This window comes from Rhea pennata, chromosome 5 (genome assembly GCF_028389875.1).
Source record: "Rhea pennata isolate bPtePen1 chromosome 5, bPtePen1.pri, whole genome shotgun sequence".
Taxonomy (NCBI): domain Eukaryota; kingdom Metazoa; phylum Chordata; class Aves; order Rheiformes; family Rheidae; genus Rhea; species Rhea pennata.
The window spans coordinates 62,822,132-62,839,700 of NC_084667.1; the positions used below are offsets into that span (position 1 = coordinate 62,822,132).

General features: G+C 39.0%; 1 protein-coding gene across 1 annotated transcript in view; it reads left to right on the forward strand.

The window, feature by feature from the left end:
- KCNH5 (potassium voltage-gated channel subfamily H member 5) overlaps positions 1-17,569 on the forward strand; it is a 155,775-nt gene that overhangs the window by 104,401 nt on the left and 33,805 nt on the right. The window contains exons 8-9 of the mRNA XM_062576827.1: positions 155-354; positions 12,578-12,830. Coding sequence (XP_062432811.1) covers positions 155-354; positions 12,578-12,830 — 453 coding nt within the window. The remainder of the gene's footprint in view (positions 1-154; positions 355-12,577; positions 12,831-17,569) is intronic.

The window sequence follows — 17,569 nt, forward strand, 5'->3', positions numbered from 1 at the left end:
GCATATGTGTATAAATAGAAATTTTCACGTTATTGCTATGTGTTTGAAGTAGTTTGCAACCATGTATCAGTTTCTTTGAAACTATTCTTGAATTATGAGTAGCATTTTACTGGAGCATAAGTATTTATTTTTAATTACCTTTTGTTTCTTTCAGCTCTTCTTTATGCAACTATTTTTGGAAATGTCACCACCATTTTCCAGCAAATGTATGCCAACACCAACCGATACCATGAGATGCTGAACAATGTGCGAGATTTCCTAAAATTATATCAAGTCCCAAAAGGCCTTAGTGAACGAGTCATGGATTATATTGTCTCAACCTGGTCTATGTCTAAAGGAATTGACACAGAGAAGGTATGAGTGCATGAGGTAACAATTTAGGCAGCAAGAGTCCATACTTATTGTATGCTTTCTTAGAAACAAGAACTGTACAAAAGTAAATAACTTGCTAAAAACTTCTTAACTGCATGCTACTCTATTATTATGGTTGCATGTGGATTAAAAAGGAATTTTTTAAAACTATTTCACCATTTTGGAAATATACCTTTATTTTTCATTACAGTCAATGTTTTATGCTTTCCAGCCTTATTTACTAAAATACTAATTACCATTAATGCATTGAAATCTATTGACATCAATTGGAAACTGGTCTTCAGCCTTAGGATATCATTTGGTATCTAACTATATCAGTATTAGTCTGAAAAGTGTTGGCATCTGTGAGTTGCAAGGACATGAGTTTGATTGGCTTGTACCTTTCGCTGATGCATGGGACATCCATATATCCATCAGCATAATTAGTATAGGATTTAATGACAGGAGAGCTTGACCTCCTTAAGCTAAAATCTCTCAGTTAGAACTTCAGTTTTTGATAGGGATATACAGATAAAGTGGCCCTACTGGTAGAGGGATATACAGACAAAGTGGCCCTACTGGTACCCATTCTGGGTGGAAATCCTGCTTGGCTAGCCCATAGAAAGGAGTGATCACTGGGTTCATTCAAGTTCAGCTAGTGGAGGAGGTCGCCTTCAGAGAGTTATATATCGTATGCTAAGAAAAACCAGGTGAATTGTCCTCTAGGTCTATCTTTTTCCGTTGTATGTATATAAGTCTATATAGCTTAGGACTGGATACTTTAGAGGGCCGAATTCAGATGGGATGGATGCCACCTGCAATACCTTGAACTTAAGTAAAATACAGCAGTTTGAGGCCTAAATCTTTGTTCAGTAAACTTTGGTATTGCTCCTTAGACTTCTCTGGAGCTGATCTACATCAGCTGGAATTAGGTCTTAAAGCTTTTCATGAAGACTTTTCTCACAAGAGGTTTAAAAGCACTTGTCTCAGGGAGGGCAAGGTCATGCAGAATAGTGTCTTCCAGTGCACAGCACTTACAGAGCTTTGAAGTTCTTGCTTCCTCTTCATCTATTGCATGGTATGTGATGATGATGCACCTTGTTCAGATATGCCATGATAAAATTTCTGCACTGAAAATTTTCAACTTGCATCATGGTTATGCAACAAGAGTTATCATATTAATCACCTGCTGTGAAATTTGGGTAACTATCCCAAATATGATTATTGTAATTGATAAGGATTTTGATTTCTTGGATTCTTCTGCCTCAGTATGCCACATTCTTTAATATGTTCATTTCTATAACACTAACCTCCTAACTTCCAAACGGTGATTCATACAGTGTTCAAAATGAGTTTTGTTACTGTAACTACTGTAAATGTATTTGGTCCTATTGTGTAGACCCCCCAAAAAGTGAAAATTCAAATTTTATTTGCATTTATCTTCTTGCAACTAAGCTAGAATCTTGTATTTTTCTGTTACAATTTCATTAGATTTTAGTGATGCTTTGCAGTTAATTAGAAGAACTTTTGCTTTAATTACTGAAATTTCCTTCCATAATTTCCACAAGTCCAGTTTTATAGATTATAAAAATGCAGTTAGAGCCATAATCATTTTTTCATAGTAAGCAGTGTTCTCTGGTCTGTAGACAGTAGTGGCTGCTTAGCTAGATAATTAATATGTCTGTAAAACCTGTGACTTTTTATCAGATTTCTCTTGGTAAAGACTTGCCAAATCTTAGGCCTGGATCCAAAACCTGTTTAAACCAGTGGAGGTGTTTCAGTAACCTCTGGATCAGGACATTAATAGTTGCATATAATTGAATTTCCCAGACTAATGTTGTAGAAGACCAGAGACAAGATAAACGTAAGAACTTAGGCATTGGTTTGAATATTTTGGTATTTTGTATCCCCTACAGCCTGCAAGTCTGCAAAAGCTACATCACCAGCGGCCTGTAGTGCCTGCACTGAGCGTCATTGGGTCTGTACATGTGTAAGGAGCTGGCAGCATGCTTTCAGCTGCCGGGTCTTAGCCAAAGTGAAGATTAGCTTTTGGGAACGAGTGGAAGGTTGTGCCAAGCAGCCTTCCCACCCCTGTCTCCTCTTTGGAAGCTGTTATGATATGCTTCACCAAAGCAAATGAGAAAATGTTGCAAATCCCAGCTGATAAATCATAGGATCAGTGCTGTGGTCCCAGAGACTAGTCATGTAGAGCGGATCATTCCTGTTGTGTTAGTTTTTTCATTACCTTTCAAGCCCTATAGGATACAAAAAAGCAGTTGTCAGACTCTCTGCGTATAAACTGCCTATTGAGTAAAGCATCTTATCACTCCATCCTGGTATTTTTTTTTGCCTGGTGGATGTGCCATTACAGTCACAATGAAGATATGGAGGTATCTCAATAAGCTACTTGAGAGCCAAGAGGTCAACATCTTCATAGGGCCTGATGCCCTTCTTTGTCACCAGTGCCTTTTCTAGCCTGAAAAATGTTCAATTTCTTGGTCATGAGATGTTTAACCCTGCAGCAGAAGAATGGTGGTGGTCTTTGATCAGTCTGCGGACCATAATTTCCCAAGAATGACAAAGAAATGTCTGTTGTGGGGTGCACAGACTGACTGAGCTCTCTCCATCTACACTGACTCTAGAGCAGCTAGTGGAAGGGAGGACACTATAGGGACCTCCAAAGTATACAGACTTATGTCAGACTGATTACCTTAAGTGCAGTGGAGCTAATGGGACTACATTGCCCCTGCAGCTGAGCTGCTAAATCCAGATAGCGCACCAGCATATGTTGGAATAGAGAATTACTGGCCCAGGTCTTCACTAGCTTCTGTGTAGTGCTTCCATCTGACAGCCGAGACATGACCTTAGCTGTTCCTTTCAGTCTAGTTTTAAAAGTTCCAGTAATGAGATTCTGACCAGTCTGTTGTCTGGATATCTTTGTATCACATTGTTTCCCATTCTCTTTAATTTTTGTGAATCTTTCAATAAGCTTCTTATTATTCAGCAGAAGACGTGCTCATGACACATGATAATCAGTCGTGAATTTCTTTGACAATTTCCATCATCCAGGGATGTTTTTCTTCCAAACATACATTATTAGATCCTTGGCTGTTCCAAATATATCTGCATTATCACATTGAAATGTGTTTTGCAACATCATTTGCCACAAATAGACTGCATTTCATTCAGTTACTCAGTATTTTGAACTGACTTTGTTTTGAAAGCCAAATTCAAAAGACAGGAAGGTTCATGTGCTAACAAAGGACGAGATTTCCTATTTGAGTATTACAGTAGGTTCCTATGGTGATGAGCAATCCTAGCAACTTGACGTAGTAAAAATAAACACATGTGGATGTGTTTCTGTGATAACGAAAGCTTTTAAACCCATATAATTGAAATTAAATTTAATAGCTTGAATGGAATTACTACGTTTTAACATGCATAATTTTGTTGCATCAGAGCTCAGGTATCTATCCTTGACAGATTCGGTGTTTAGTTCCAAAGAAGATCTCACCTAAGACTGAGAAGGATAGGTCCTGTTTTAGATGCGCAGCAAAGGCAGAGTGGAAGTTGGCTTGGAGAAAGTTTAATGAAGACCTAGTGCTTGCTGGCTTGTGAAAGCAAGCTGTCCCAAGCAAAGCTTTGTTTTAAAGCCCCAGTTTGTTTTCCTCGGTATGTGTAGAAGAAGCCTTGTTCTCCCACACTGAAGAGATGGAGTATTAAACATACAGTTTAGGCTTCACTGTTCTCCTTGGAAATGGCTCATCTTCAATTCCTATCTTCAAACCAAGGCACTTCAGCCTGTCTCTAAATATTCACAAATAAGGAATTAACAATGACACTAAAAGCATTAGTGTATTTATTAGTAGTACTTAAGGGGAAGCAAGTGGCCTATGATCCATAAACTTAAATCACTTAAACATTAGAGCCCTCCTTTGAAAACTAGGATGATATATGTAATACATGCACATGGCCTCTATCTCATTTTGTAACAGTGGCTCAAACATAAGATGGAATTTACTTTTATGTTTAAGGTACAGCCTTCTGGGTTCTTCATCTAGTAATAAGCAGAGGTAAACACGTGAAAACTAAGGAGCCTTTATATCCTTAAACAGTATCTCTCACCTAGCAGAATCTGGGTTTTTTTGAGAGAGGAAGAAGCCAGAGCATTCTCTGTGTAAAGTCATTTTTAAGCAGTGAAATCTTTACAATAATAATCTGATACATGAAACATACACTCTGAATTCAAACTTATTAGTTTTTATTGAAATCTTCTAGGCAGCAAATGAAAAATTTGTAGGTATTAGCTCTCCTATAAGAAATAGGTCATTATACATGAAAGCAGAACAACCATTAACTTACATGCAAACGTCTCAAGGTCTCATCTAGTGATAATGTTCTGAAATGTCAGTAAAACCAAAGAATTTCTCTTCTTGACCTCTATGCTATTGTATGGCTTAGGATTTTCTCAAAAAGCAACTAAATAAATATCTATCATGTATTAACAGTCCATTCCTTCAGAAAAGCCGTAGGGTGAAAGAAAGAAAAAGGCTTCTATTTAGTCTCAACATGAGCATCAGTGAAGATTCAAATAATTTGAACCAATTCCAGGATGCAATGACTGAAATGAAAATCATTGGAAAACAACACATTATAAAACTATTCATTACTGGCCCACAGGTCTTCTATAAAGGAGAGAGAGATTTATGGCAAATAATAGACCCAGGTTATAAAGTACAGTACCTTGCTTGCTATTAATAAGGTCTTCAAGAGCCATAGTAAGTATTAGTGATACCCTGACACCAGTAGTGGAATCAGGCTACTGTTCCTACACTGTCCCATCACAAAGATGTTTCTGTGCTGTGCTGACTGGTTTTCATCCTGGATGAGCGGAGGTGGAAGGCTTTCAAGCTTCTTGGCCAAAGAGGACATCTGCAAAATTAGATGTGACAGCTACACACAATTCCCTGTTGAAGAGGGAAGGTAAAAATCGTTTGGACAAGTATTTTTGTTTTATTGTAGAGGCTGGGTTGTTGGTCGTTCCTTGCAGATGGAACAGGTGAACCAGAAGTCTCCCCTCACCTCACAGAGCTGAGCTAGGACCAGGTACAGTTGCAATTCATGGTTCTTTGGAAAGCGGGATACAGGAGAGACGGTCGTGGACTCGCTGTCTTTCACATGGGTCCGAAAGCAGGGCATGTCCAGCAGTGGGGCCTTCTCTTTCATCTTAATGGAGGACATGGACTATTTACCTCCTGAATGCACTGTGTAGAACCAAGAAAAGATCAGACCCACAATTTTATTGCCTCTAAGGTGTGCTGAGTTTGGGATTGCCAGAGATAAAAGTATGAGTCTCTAATGCTTGAGTTAGAAGCGCCATCTCTACAAACCATGGCTATAGAACAGCTCATAAAATTTTTCCTGGAGGAAGAATTTTCCTGGAGGTACCTGTGTGGATGAGCCATGCGTTTTCCTGCTACCAAGGTGATCTAGCTTACAGAGGGACTGTAAGGTCCAGAGATCATATCTAGGGGAAGGTCTTCTCCAGATCTCTTTTCTTAAGCTTTTCACCTTTCAATGACTTCTTTACTTAATGCTGCATGCTTATTAAAGCTACTGCAATCAATAGCACAAGATAAAACAGCCTATTGATCAACTCCATCTTTCCAAGGATGATAATTTGTGTCATAAGTTGGCAGTCCAAACAATGTTATGACTTGAGAGATTCTTTAATGAAAGCTGTACTTTTTCGAAATTTTCTTTCTTGTTTTCTAAAAGGCTGATTTTATAGTGATAGAATTCCCTGTAATCTGCTATCCTTAGTCCCATCCCATGATTATATGGTGTCTGTGTTTGTGATAGATATATAGCAAAACTGAAAATGATGAAACCTACTATTTTCAAACTTTTACAAAGCTGGAGTCTTCCAATTTGTGTCATCAGTGGATTCTGTGATGCTATTAGTGTACTTCCTCCTATGCTTTTCAGTGCATTAACTGGTATCAGACAAACTAGCAGATGCCTGCGCTGGTGTGCCAGTTGTTTCCCTAAAACACAAGATGATCTCACATATCTTTACTATGTTTTTCAGGCCTTTAGCTGTATTGACAATACTGAATTCAATGTAATCTAAACCTTATATTTAGAGATTTTTGAATATCTCCAACGGTTGTTGTTACCCAGTTAAAAAGTGATTATTTTTGTTAATGTAGCACTAAACCTAAGCATTTTGAACACTGATTCAGCTCACATATTGAGCTGAATATGTGAGCTACATACTTATATTACACATTGGTAATAAAAAATAAACCAAATTCAGGTAATTAGACGTGATCTTCAGAATCTCAATTTCTGAGCATTTTTTTTTAAAGTATTTAAATTCAAGTGATCTTGGATTTTAGATAGTGCAATAAAAATGAAGCACACAATCCCCTCTTAAATTAAATTCTTAGTGCCAAGACATTCAATGGGTATATTAAAGATTACTCTAATGCATGCAGGGTTAATAACTATTCAATTTTATACATCACCTTTGAGGTACTTACAAAATTATCTGATTATTATAGGAAAATACTCTGTGATTTGTCCATTAGCTGTTTGCTTACCTTTGTCTCTTTTGCCCCAATACAGTGCCAAAAGTAACACTTTTAGCCAGGTCTGCAAAACACTTCAACATTCAATGAGCCAAATCCTAAAAATCCAGATAACTGAGCCAGATGTCTGGAGGATGTTGTGCTCTTTGGAGAAAACTGACCTTGATTATCACTGTTTAGAATGTCTGAAAACCTAGAGTGGCTTTTCCTTGTGAAATAAAAAGACCTGATCTGTGGACTATATATCTAGTTAGAAGTTAGTTGGAGGAGTTTATTTTATTTAGTGTCAAAATTGACTGACATTTCTGAATATCTCCAGTTCTTGCTACTGTTACTCATTTAGCGCACGGTCCTTGTTATCCTGCCACTAAGACTGTCTAAGCTCTTTGCTCAGACACCAGTCAATATATCCGCTAGCTACAGCCCTGAGAAAGTGAGAATTTTGTGTGCTGAAAGAGAATTGCAAATAGATACCATTCATCATTCACTAGGCTCGTACGCTTTGGTAACAAGTCTTAACAGATTCTGGATTATTTGCTAAGCCATCCCGTAGTGTTTTCAAGCTGAGGAAGATTTTTGAAAAAATATTTAAACCCTTCCTAAAGGCTATTATTTGGACGTATTCTTAATCCACACAGTCTTTGTTTTGATTCATATGCTCTTCTTGAGTTCTTTATAATCTCTGCTCCCTACAGAGCTCTTTGAACTGTTCTAGGGGCTTATCTCAAACTGCCTGAGCATGTGGAGGAAGGGGATGGGAAAGGAAAAAATCAGATTGTACCTCCCTGGGAAATCTCTCAGATCTCAAGTAGAAGAGATGGGTGGATGTGTTGTGCCAGTTCCCTCTGGGCCTTCCCGAGCTGGTTACTGCTGTGCTGAAACTCCAGCAGCCGTCACCACAGACTTTTCACTTGCCACGGATGTTTCCTGCACACCACAGGGTGAGACCTAGCACGTTCTGCTCTAGGTGACTGTCTGTGTTGAACCTCCCCACTGATGGCTGTTGTCTTAGGGTTTGTGTCAGCTGGGTGCCAATCGTTGCAGGGTGATGATAGCTGAACTGAGCAGTTGTTTGATAATGACTTTGAGTGGGTTTAATTTTCTGTACAGAGAAAGGAAGTGATACATGTTATTCTGTGCTTTTCTTTCTCCTCTTTCAACTTAATAGTAGTTCAGATCTTCATGCACATGTGTGCTGTTCATGTGTGACATGGAGCTGGGCTTCTTTTCTGTTAGAAACAAATTATTTAGCCAGCGAAGGTTTTTCTTTAGGGAGAATGCAACTTTCTCCTCTGATTTTGCATTGAAACTTAGCAAATTCTTCTCTTGTATAATGCTTGGATGCATATGGAAAAGCTGATTGCAAAGTCTGTGGCTACAGATTTATGACGGAGCAACTTCTGCAGCAGTGCAAGCGTCTGGTCCCTGCAGACCACCTGCTCCGAGTCTCATGTTCCAAAACTATTGGTTAGAAAAGCACTACAGTCATCAGCCATAATAGCCTGCCTTGTTTATAAACTGCAGATTTCACCAAGAAGGGTTTTGAAATCTCCAAGGAAATTTCCTCTTTGGAAATTTGTCTTGGTGTTTTTTTGCTACGCTGCTGAAAGAGTACACAGAATAGAACAAGTTTTCCAGGTGAACTTTAATTCTACCAGCATGAAGTGCTGGAGAACATTTTCCTAATAGTGAAACAGTATCTTGAGCATTACAGGGTTATCTTCTCCCTTAAACTGAGTTTCTCTGTCTTACACCTAGGTACGTGCATTTATGCAGCCTTATGGACTCAAATGTAAACATGTTGCTACTAGTAAACTATCCAGTTTAGATACATGCTGCATTAAAAATGCCACAATCTCAGTAAGAGAATTTCACAATAAAAGTGTCCAATTTTTGTTTTACCAATAGGGGATCGTTTTCAGAACAATTTTTGTCTGAAATTTAAGTGCTCAGCTTCTGCATCTCTTTTTGCTTGTAGGATCTTTGGAAGATCTCTCATTAGCTTCCAAATGCTTCTCTGTGATCCTATATCATATTATGAGACTGTTATGGGAGTAAGAAAATTACTAGAGATTCTGATCTGTGCCCCCACCAAGCCCTTCTTAAAGTACATAGTTACCTAAGGGGAGGTGGTAGCCTCTGCAAGACTCCTACTGAATTTGGCTTCTGAATTTGGACAAGAGGCAGCAGGCACAATCCAAAACACAGGAAGTTCCATCTGAATATGAGAATAAACTTATTTTCTGTGGGAGTAACAGAGCACTGGAACAGGCTGTCCATAGAGGTTATGGAGTCTCCTTCCTTGGAGATATTCAAAACCCGCCTGGATGAGATCCTGTGCAGTGTGTTCTAGGTTACCCAGCTTGAGCAGGGGGTTGGACAAGATGATCTTCAGAGGTCCCTTCCAACCGTTCTGTGATTCTGTGATGTTGCTTTTTGTAAACTCAAAAAGAAGATCCATAAAGCCAAGTCAGAGCTGGTGAAGTCGTATGCTTGGAGCATATGGTAAACACAGAGTTTATGAGATTGCCTGTCTTTGTTGTTCTTTTTTTTTCTGTAGATACATCTACCTTTGTCTTTGTCAAATCAAAGCTCTTTTGTCATATCTTTTAATAATGAATATTTCTTTTGGTTGTCATCTGTTTCATTCTCTGTTCTCAGTACTAGCAGCTTAGCACACAGTAAAACTGAAAGAAAGAATATTCATTCCTAGCTAACTCTCTTACTGTTGTAAGTGAATGTTCCTCTCTATCTATATACAGTAATGTATCATTAGAAGAGTCACTTTATCATGACATCAGTAAATTCATGAATTATGATTTGTAGGCCTGGCTTTTTCAATGCAATAGGGTCTCTTCATATTGCAGTGTGTGGTGATAGATCCGTTGTTGTCACTATAAAAAGCGTAACTCTTGGAGTGCTCGCTTTTAATACCCTATATTTAACTCTGCATTTGTGAGGAAACAATATACTTCTTTGCATCCAAATGGCTTTTGTTTTTCAGGAACATAGCTCATTTACATTACAAAAGCAAAGGGTCCTGTAATTTTGGGAATATCGGCTGGTCCTAACACCAGTATCCTTTGCGATAGCTTAACCAATTTTTGGATGCATTTTAAAAAACCCTTCAGTTATTTCTTCTGAAATTTGGAAGCTTAAAAGATAAAATTTGGAAGTCAAAATCATGTACAAATACACACTTTTTTTCTCTAAGAGCAGTATTTGAGAATTAGCGGCTTATGACCTTCTTAAGTCAAAAGCGCTTAAGTTATTGAAAGCATTAAAGGTGCATAAAAAACTCCTAACAATGATTTGGCCCAACAGTAGATAAAAATTTTTAAAATGGTCAACCATTATGCAAGTGAAAGCATCATTTTTGATGAAATTATTATTGAAAAGCTTTCTCTATGATCCAGAGGTGAAACAATCAAAAGTAACTTTTTTGTTTTTTTTTAACTGGAAAAACTAATGTGCGTCCATATTTCAAATGGTAAATGGAATGATTTAGGTAAGTATTAGTTAGTAAATTTGACATCTACTTCTAAATAAAATCAGGGAAAAGGTGATAAGGGACATGGTCTATAGAGGCTCAGGCAAGGCATTATTACTAATGCAAACTGTGGTTTATGAAAAATATGTCATGTCAAACGTTTATTATTAATTGTTATGATAGAATAGACTTAGGTAAGGGATTTGAACCTGTTCTATACAACATTTTATTAAAGAAAATAGCATTAGACAAAATTAACTTAGTCTGCATCAAATCAAATAAAAACTGATTAGCTGCTCGATCTCAGAAGGTTGTTGTAAGAGAGAGGGCCTCACACTGTGTAGATGTTTCCAAGGACATCCTGTGCTTCACAGTGCAAGACTGAAGATGATCTAGAGATGACTTGGTCACATTTTATAAACACCTACATGAGGAAGAGATTTCTGATGACTGGAGGTCTTTTATCAGAGGAACATAATGAGATCCACTGGCTGTTTGTTGAAAATAAAATCAGTTCAGAAACAACACACACTTTTTAAAGGAGAGAGTAGCTATCCATTGGAAGAACTGGCCTGTATCATTTGAAAATGTGAAAACAAGGCCTTTTAAAAGCAAAGCAATAGTTTTACCAGGTATTCTGGAATTGATGTAAAAATGATGGGTTGACCTATAGTGCAAGAGGTTAGTGTAAATGCTTATAGGTACTCCTTCTTGCCTGAGAATCTGTCTATCCATGTGCAAACCCATATTTTTCTTGTCATGATACACCTGATAAAAAAATAACTTCTCTTTTTCCTTTTTACATTCATTAGGTCTTTGAAAGCAAGACAATCTTGATATATTGAAATAATAAGTGTTGTTAATTAAAATAGTTTTTATTATTTTACTGTGCTATGCCTTGGAACTTCTAGTAATAATTCATAATAATACATTTTATACCTATTCCATATTAAACAGAAATTAAAACCATTGATTTATTTCTATATTAGCATGACCATTTGTCTCAAAGTTTACTCAGGGTTACCAAAGTCTCTTCCTATTTGCTGATATTCAGTGATAGTCAACACACTGGCTAAATGTCCCATCTCCTGCATTGTCTCCAGAGCAAGCTGCCAGCTTAATTCCATACAATGAGAAATTAGTCTGTACTATTGATCTGCACTGTTATTTATATTAGACTTCCAAGTGCTGTTAATATTACGGCTTTTACCATTATTCTTGCTAGCAAAACTTTAATAAAAGATTTTATATGATTCGCAGTGAAATTAGCTGCCATGTAGAGAGGGACATGTATTTTAGGATTATAAGAACATTAATGCTTTTAGGAGGATGTGCAAATGTAGGCTGTGCAAGTATTAACCATGCAGTTTACAAGATTAAGAGTACCTGCAGGTCTTCACTTTCTTCAGATGTGTTTGTGTTACTATTTCAGTAGGGAAAGCTTCTTGAGGTAAGAACTTAATTGAAGGTCTTACTTAATTGATCTGCTCTGAAGTCATCTTCAAGTTCACAGGACAGTTTTTCACTCACCTTTACTTTGCATAAAGTTTCATAATACTTTCTTTCTTTTTGCTTTAGTCTCAAACTCTTTGGATTTTCTAGTCTGTAAGCCCTTCAGGGCAGGTACCTTACTGCAAGTCTGTACAGTACTGAAACTAAACCCTGGGTATATTTGGATACACATTGGTAAGCATCGTTGAAACTTCCGAACACTTGAGTTTGAATATGTGAACAAAATACCATAGTTGTATTGTGAATGGTTCATCCCAGCACGTCTTCAAACAGCTTTAGTTCTGAGCATCTGTTCTTTGCTCCTGCAGTGGCAGATAGTCTGGGCACTGGGTCTAAAGGGATATCCACAGAAGGGTGAAGGTAGTGCCACTTGCAAATCTGGAAGTGTAAGAAGTGTTAGGAATGAGAACAGAATAACAAAATAGTCCCTCGCTTCCATATCACCCTTTCACCAGTAGTTCTCAAGGTGATAGATAGGTAGATAAGTATACTACCTCAATTCAAGATAAAACTCCTGCCAGAAGCTTGAGATCAACACAGGTGAAACGTGCATTCAGTTATTCCATAAAGCAGGCGCTGACCCAGTGTCATATTCCCAGCTGATTATTTTTTATCTTTCTTTTTTATACAGGTTCTCTCAATTTGCCCAAAGGACATGAGAGCAGATATTTGTGTGCACCTAAACCGGAAAGTTTTTAACGAACACCCTGCCTTTCGGCTGGCTAGTGATGGCTGCCTGCGAGCCCTGGCTGTGGAGTTTCAGACGATCCATTGCGCCCCCGGAGACCTCATCTATCATGCCGGGGAAAGTGTTGATGCTCTTTGCTTTGTGGTCTCAGGATCTCTAGAAGTCATCCAGGACGACGAGGTGGTGGCTATTTTAGGTACTGTTATCCCTATTGAGATGTCCCTTAGCTCTCGGAGGAATGGGTGGGGGGCTTTGTCAGGTTCATCTGATCATCCTGCGTGATATGAAGGTTACCTGGGAATTTCTACTGGTCCATCTGCACAGGACATGCTTGTCACCATGTTTCCAAACACTGCATAGCTACTAAGGCTGTTCTTGAATACAGTCTGACCAGCGACATGCTCCTGGTTTGACTTGTGCCCAGCACGTGCATTAGTTGAATTTCATTCTGTTTGTGTCTTTTTTTCCTTCTCCCCTTCCTTTCTTGCTGCCACCTTCTCTGGTCTCCCCAGTTTTGGCCTAAGATTTTGCTATTGCTAGACTGTGGCTGAAGAAAGGATTTACCAAGGGCTAAGTCTTCAACTGAAACAGATATATCAGGGTCAGGCTGATGTCTTCTGGTAAGATGGTCTATAGCTGTAAAGCCGACAGTGCTGACGTAGAAGCTTTAAATAAGGGAGGGGAACCTTAGCATTGAAGAGGGAAAATATACTCTACTCTCTGGATTTCACTGGTTATTAATTTACTATTATTTCATGTATTACTTTTATCTCTCCCTGCCGTACACCTTTTCAAATTATTGTACGGAACTTTAGAGCAGCCACATGCAGAAAGAAAAAAATGCACTTTCTATGTGAAAGGAAAATATGCATTGAAAACGTGGATCACTGTAATTATAGCTTCACCTTGTGACCAGTTCACAGAACAGTAGCTAGGAACTCAGAAAATAGAGCAGCATCAGCACATTCTGTATTGAATGAGCTTTCTCTAAGCACAAATGATATGACAAATGTTGTTTGGAACATGTTGTAGAAATTAGGACAAGCGTAGAGCCAAAGTAGATTCCTGATGTAGCCGTACAGGTTTGTGTACGTGAACAATGCACTAGTGTGTGACCGGGCATGCGTAGGTGTGTGGATGGGACTGCATGGGGACAGCTTCCTAAGGGCACATACCAAAACTCTTCCCAACTGGAGAGTATGATCTCAGGAAAATACACATCCGCACTCTTTTGAAATACCCAGTGCAGTTTTCTGTACTCTAGAATATATCAAGTCTTTTTAAAAGAGAGATTTAATTTAAGAATGAATATCTTACCATATTGAGATGTAAAGTCATCATGCTGAAAGCTCCTAAATCTGCATTTTCATAGTAAAATATTCCTCGTACTTCAGCTCACTGGGCCATTTCATTTTTATTATTAATCTTAGTGACAACAGGTTCTCTTATTTTGGCTTACAGCTATTTTAAAAAAGAAAATCTTTTAAGAAGAAGTAGCAGCATTTAACCAAATAAATGGTTTTCAGAGTATTATACTGAATTGGAAACCATCACTAAATGGATTACATGCAAAACTGTTGCACTTATTAGTGAATATTGTGTGTTGGAAATAACAATGAGATTTTGTTGTTTATACTGATAGATACTGTGAATTTAGTATATATGATATTCTCCATTTGACTGGAGAGACTTTTAACCATATCGAAAGTGAACTGCCTTTAATTACTGAAAGTGCCTTTGATTCTGCTATGACTACTGACAGGCAGTTCAGTGACTCAGAGTTACATTTATTGTGTGGTACAGAGACTCGTAGAAAGTGTAAATATGACTTAAGATAAACTACTGTGGCTCTTAATAGGCAAACTGAGGTGTTTTCTCATGCTCTGACATTATTTAACAAAATAATGGACTGAGGAATTACGAGATAGCCTATCCAAAAATTCACTGGCAAAGTGAAATTCACTTTCACAGAAAAACAAAATGCCTCTCAGAGTATTTGCAAAGACGTTTATAGAGACAGCTACGGCATCTGAAATAGTGACTACAGATCAGATGGTAGAGAACATTGTTTCTGTTGATTGTCTCTGTCTTGAGAAGTTCAAACATAAGGAAAGTGAATCTGCATAAGGCGGAGACCAGGTTTCCGGACCTTTGCCAGGCATGGAAACCTGTGAAGCATGCCTTGAATGCTCCCAAGCATCTGGTTTGGCACTGATTTTCCAAGAAAAAGTCAACATACAGAGTTGTACTGTCAGCTGGAAACTGGTGCTCCTTACTGGATCCTGTAGTAGCGGGAGTAGGGCTGGCATTTTATGGTCCATACAGGGTTGCCCACTGTTCCTGCTGCTGCCCCTTCTCCCTAGTCTCAGTTACCGGATCCCTCCCTCTCCCTGACTAAGGACCTGTTGGACACGATGTATGCCAGCCTGCGCTCCTCGTAGAGCCATCCGTTTCAGCCCCAAGAGTTTGCTTAGGACTTGGTACTTTGCAGTTATTCTTAATAGTGTTTTTTGTCCAAGGATACTGCTATTTGCATTACTCAAGGAGAGAGAGGTATTTTTTGTTTTACCATGCTCACCCATAGAGGGAAGATCCTCTGGGCTGCAATCCCACCTTTCTGCCCTCCTTGGTGTTTCTCAGACCCTTCTGGGAGTTATTTCATGTGTTAGAAAGGCAAAGGAATCACCTGTGTTGCAACAGGGCAGTTTTCTGCCATTTTCACGTGTTGGCTGACAGAGGGGTCTGACATCACCAGAGTGGCATGGGCCAGCATGGCTCGGAGCGGGGGGTAAAGGTGGAAAATAAGGGGAAAGGAGCCCTCATGGCCACAGACACGGACTGACCTCCGTGCCTAGTGAAACTGTCTGCGGCAGGATTGCCATCCCAACCAGGTGCTTTCTGCAGTCTCTACTGTCGAGAAAACCATCTTTTCATTTAGTAGCAGTTTTCTTGGCTCAAAGGCCCCAGCTTTGTCATCTCTTGGGTATGAAACCCAGTGACTGACAGGGCAGCTTGCAGCGCCATGATGTTTTGTTCTCCCCTAGTTTGGATTTGTTCTTGTTTGTATGTAATTAAGATGCCCAGCTGCTGCAGTAATAAACATTACAGAAATCGGTCAAAGAAAGGAATGGTTCTGATTGGGCCTAGAGAGCTGCAGTTTGTAAGATTCGTTAATGAAGATACCCAGGTACTCTGTTACATCCCCTTCATCAGTTATCTTCATCTTTCAGGGGTGATCTCCTACCCTTCCTGTGTCCAAACTGCTGGTCTAACAGATAAGGTACTGCATTCAGAGCTGGTGCAAAGCGGGGCTACTTAGCTGGAGAAAACAAGGTCCAGTCGTTGTAACATCACTTGTCTGCAGTCGCCAGGGTAACAGGGAAGGGCAAGGATCTTGACTCTAATTCCCAAAACTTTGTTTGCAAAAGCGAGGTGACCCTGAGAAGCCACATCGGTAGTTTTCCACCAGCTCAAGTGAGAGTAAACAATTTAACTGGCACCGCTCTGCATGGGGAAGTGTTATCAGTGGGGAAGTCTCAGGAAAGACAGAGGGCTCAAAGTCTCTCAGGCTAATAAAACCAGGCATCTGCTAGTGCAGGGCAGATAGCAATCCAGCCAGCTGCAATTAACCTGAATTTGCTTCTGGCAAGGCATTTCGTGTGGGTGGCAGTGCCAACCACCAATGTGGAAAAGCTGCTTTCCAGCTTCTTGTGGTAGCACTGCTGACTGCATAAGTGGTACGGTACCTTAAACCATGAAGATTGATTAACAAGGCTTAAAGAAGTCTTTTTGCCAGCAGAAAACTAATGACCCGCTATGTTCAAATGTTGATTGTAGGAATTGATAAAAAAATATTGCTCAAATGGCATAGCAATAAAAATATATTGAGCAGTGAATTCCTAGTGGGGGCTGCTGCTCCATGGATTGAATTTTGGTCGTCAAGTCAGGATGAATACGGATCAAATAGGTTGTGTTTTAGCCATACTTAGGATCCTGATCCCATATGTATTTAGTTAAGTTGTTTCTTTCCATGATGTGATGTATGTTAATTTTAAGTATGTTCTGCATATCATCCCAGTGCAACCATGTTGTTTACTGGCTTTATTATTTTCAGAGAAGCCAGAGTTTCACTTATTAAAGCACTGCTCCGTGAATTATTTCGAATTGTTTGTTCTGGGAAGGGAGTACTTCCCTTTATTAGGGACATTCAGGAAAGCTAGCGCACAAGTGGGATATCTTCTTGATTTTGGTAACACAGTTTAAAGTAGGGATAAGTCTATTCCACTCTTAATTTTACATGTGTTTGGAGGTCAAAAAATTAACTCTCCTATCAAGTCTCACAGGGGAAAGTTCTTTAAGTAGCAAGTCCTGTTTACACGAGCAGGAAACTCGTGCACTCCATAGCTCTCATCACTGGATATTAGTAATGCAGTATTAGGAATCTATACACCAACACTTTGAATTTCCTTGGTGTTGCACAGCTGGACTTTGCACAAGACAAGACTAACTGCGTGTGATAGACTGTATGACATTCAAAGCTGGCAGCCTGAGTCCATTTAGTCCACAGTGTTAGCTGCTAATTCTGTGATTTTAATTAGTTTAGCTGCAGCTTGTGTTACTTTTCAAGTGGAATGAAGGCAGGATAATTTGCCCTCCAATCAGCTCATGATATTTGATAGTGAACTCTTTTGTTTGTTTGTTTGTTTGTTTTTTATGTAAAATAAAACAGGATGAACTAATTGCGAGAGTTTCCTCAGGTGAGCAGTATGGACCTGGCAGTAATTTATGGAACAACTTCTTTTTTAGCTAACATGACTAGCAGCTAGCAATAGTTAGGGTGATGTAGGTTGTTTTCTAAGTGCTGAACCTTATAAAGTATTTGCACAATACTTGAATGAGGGCTGATTTCAGCACCAATGCTGTGGCTCTGTGACA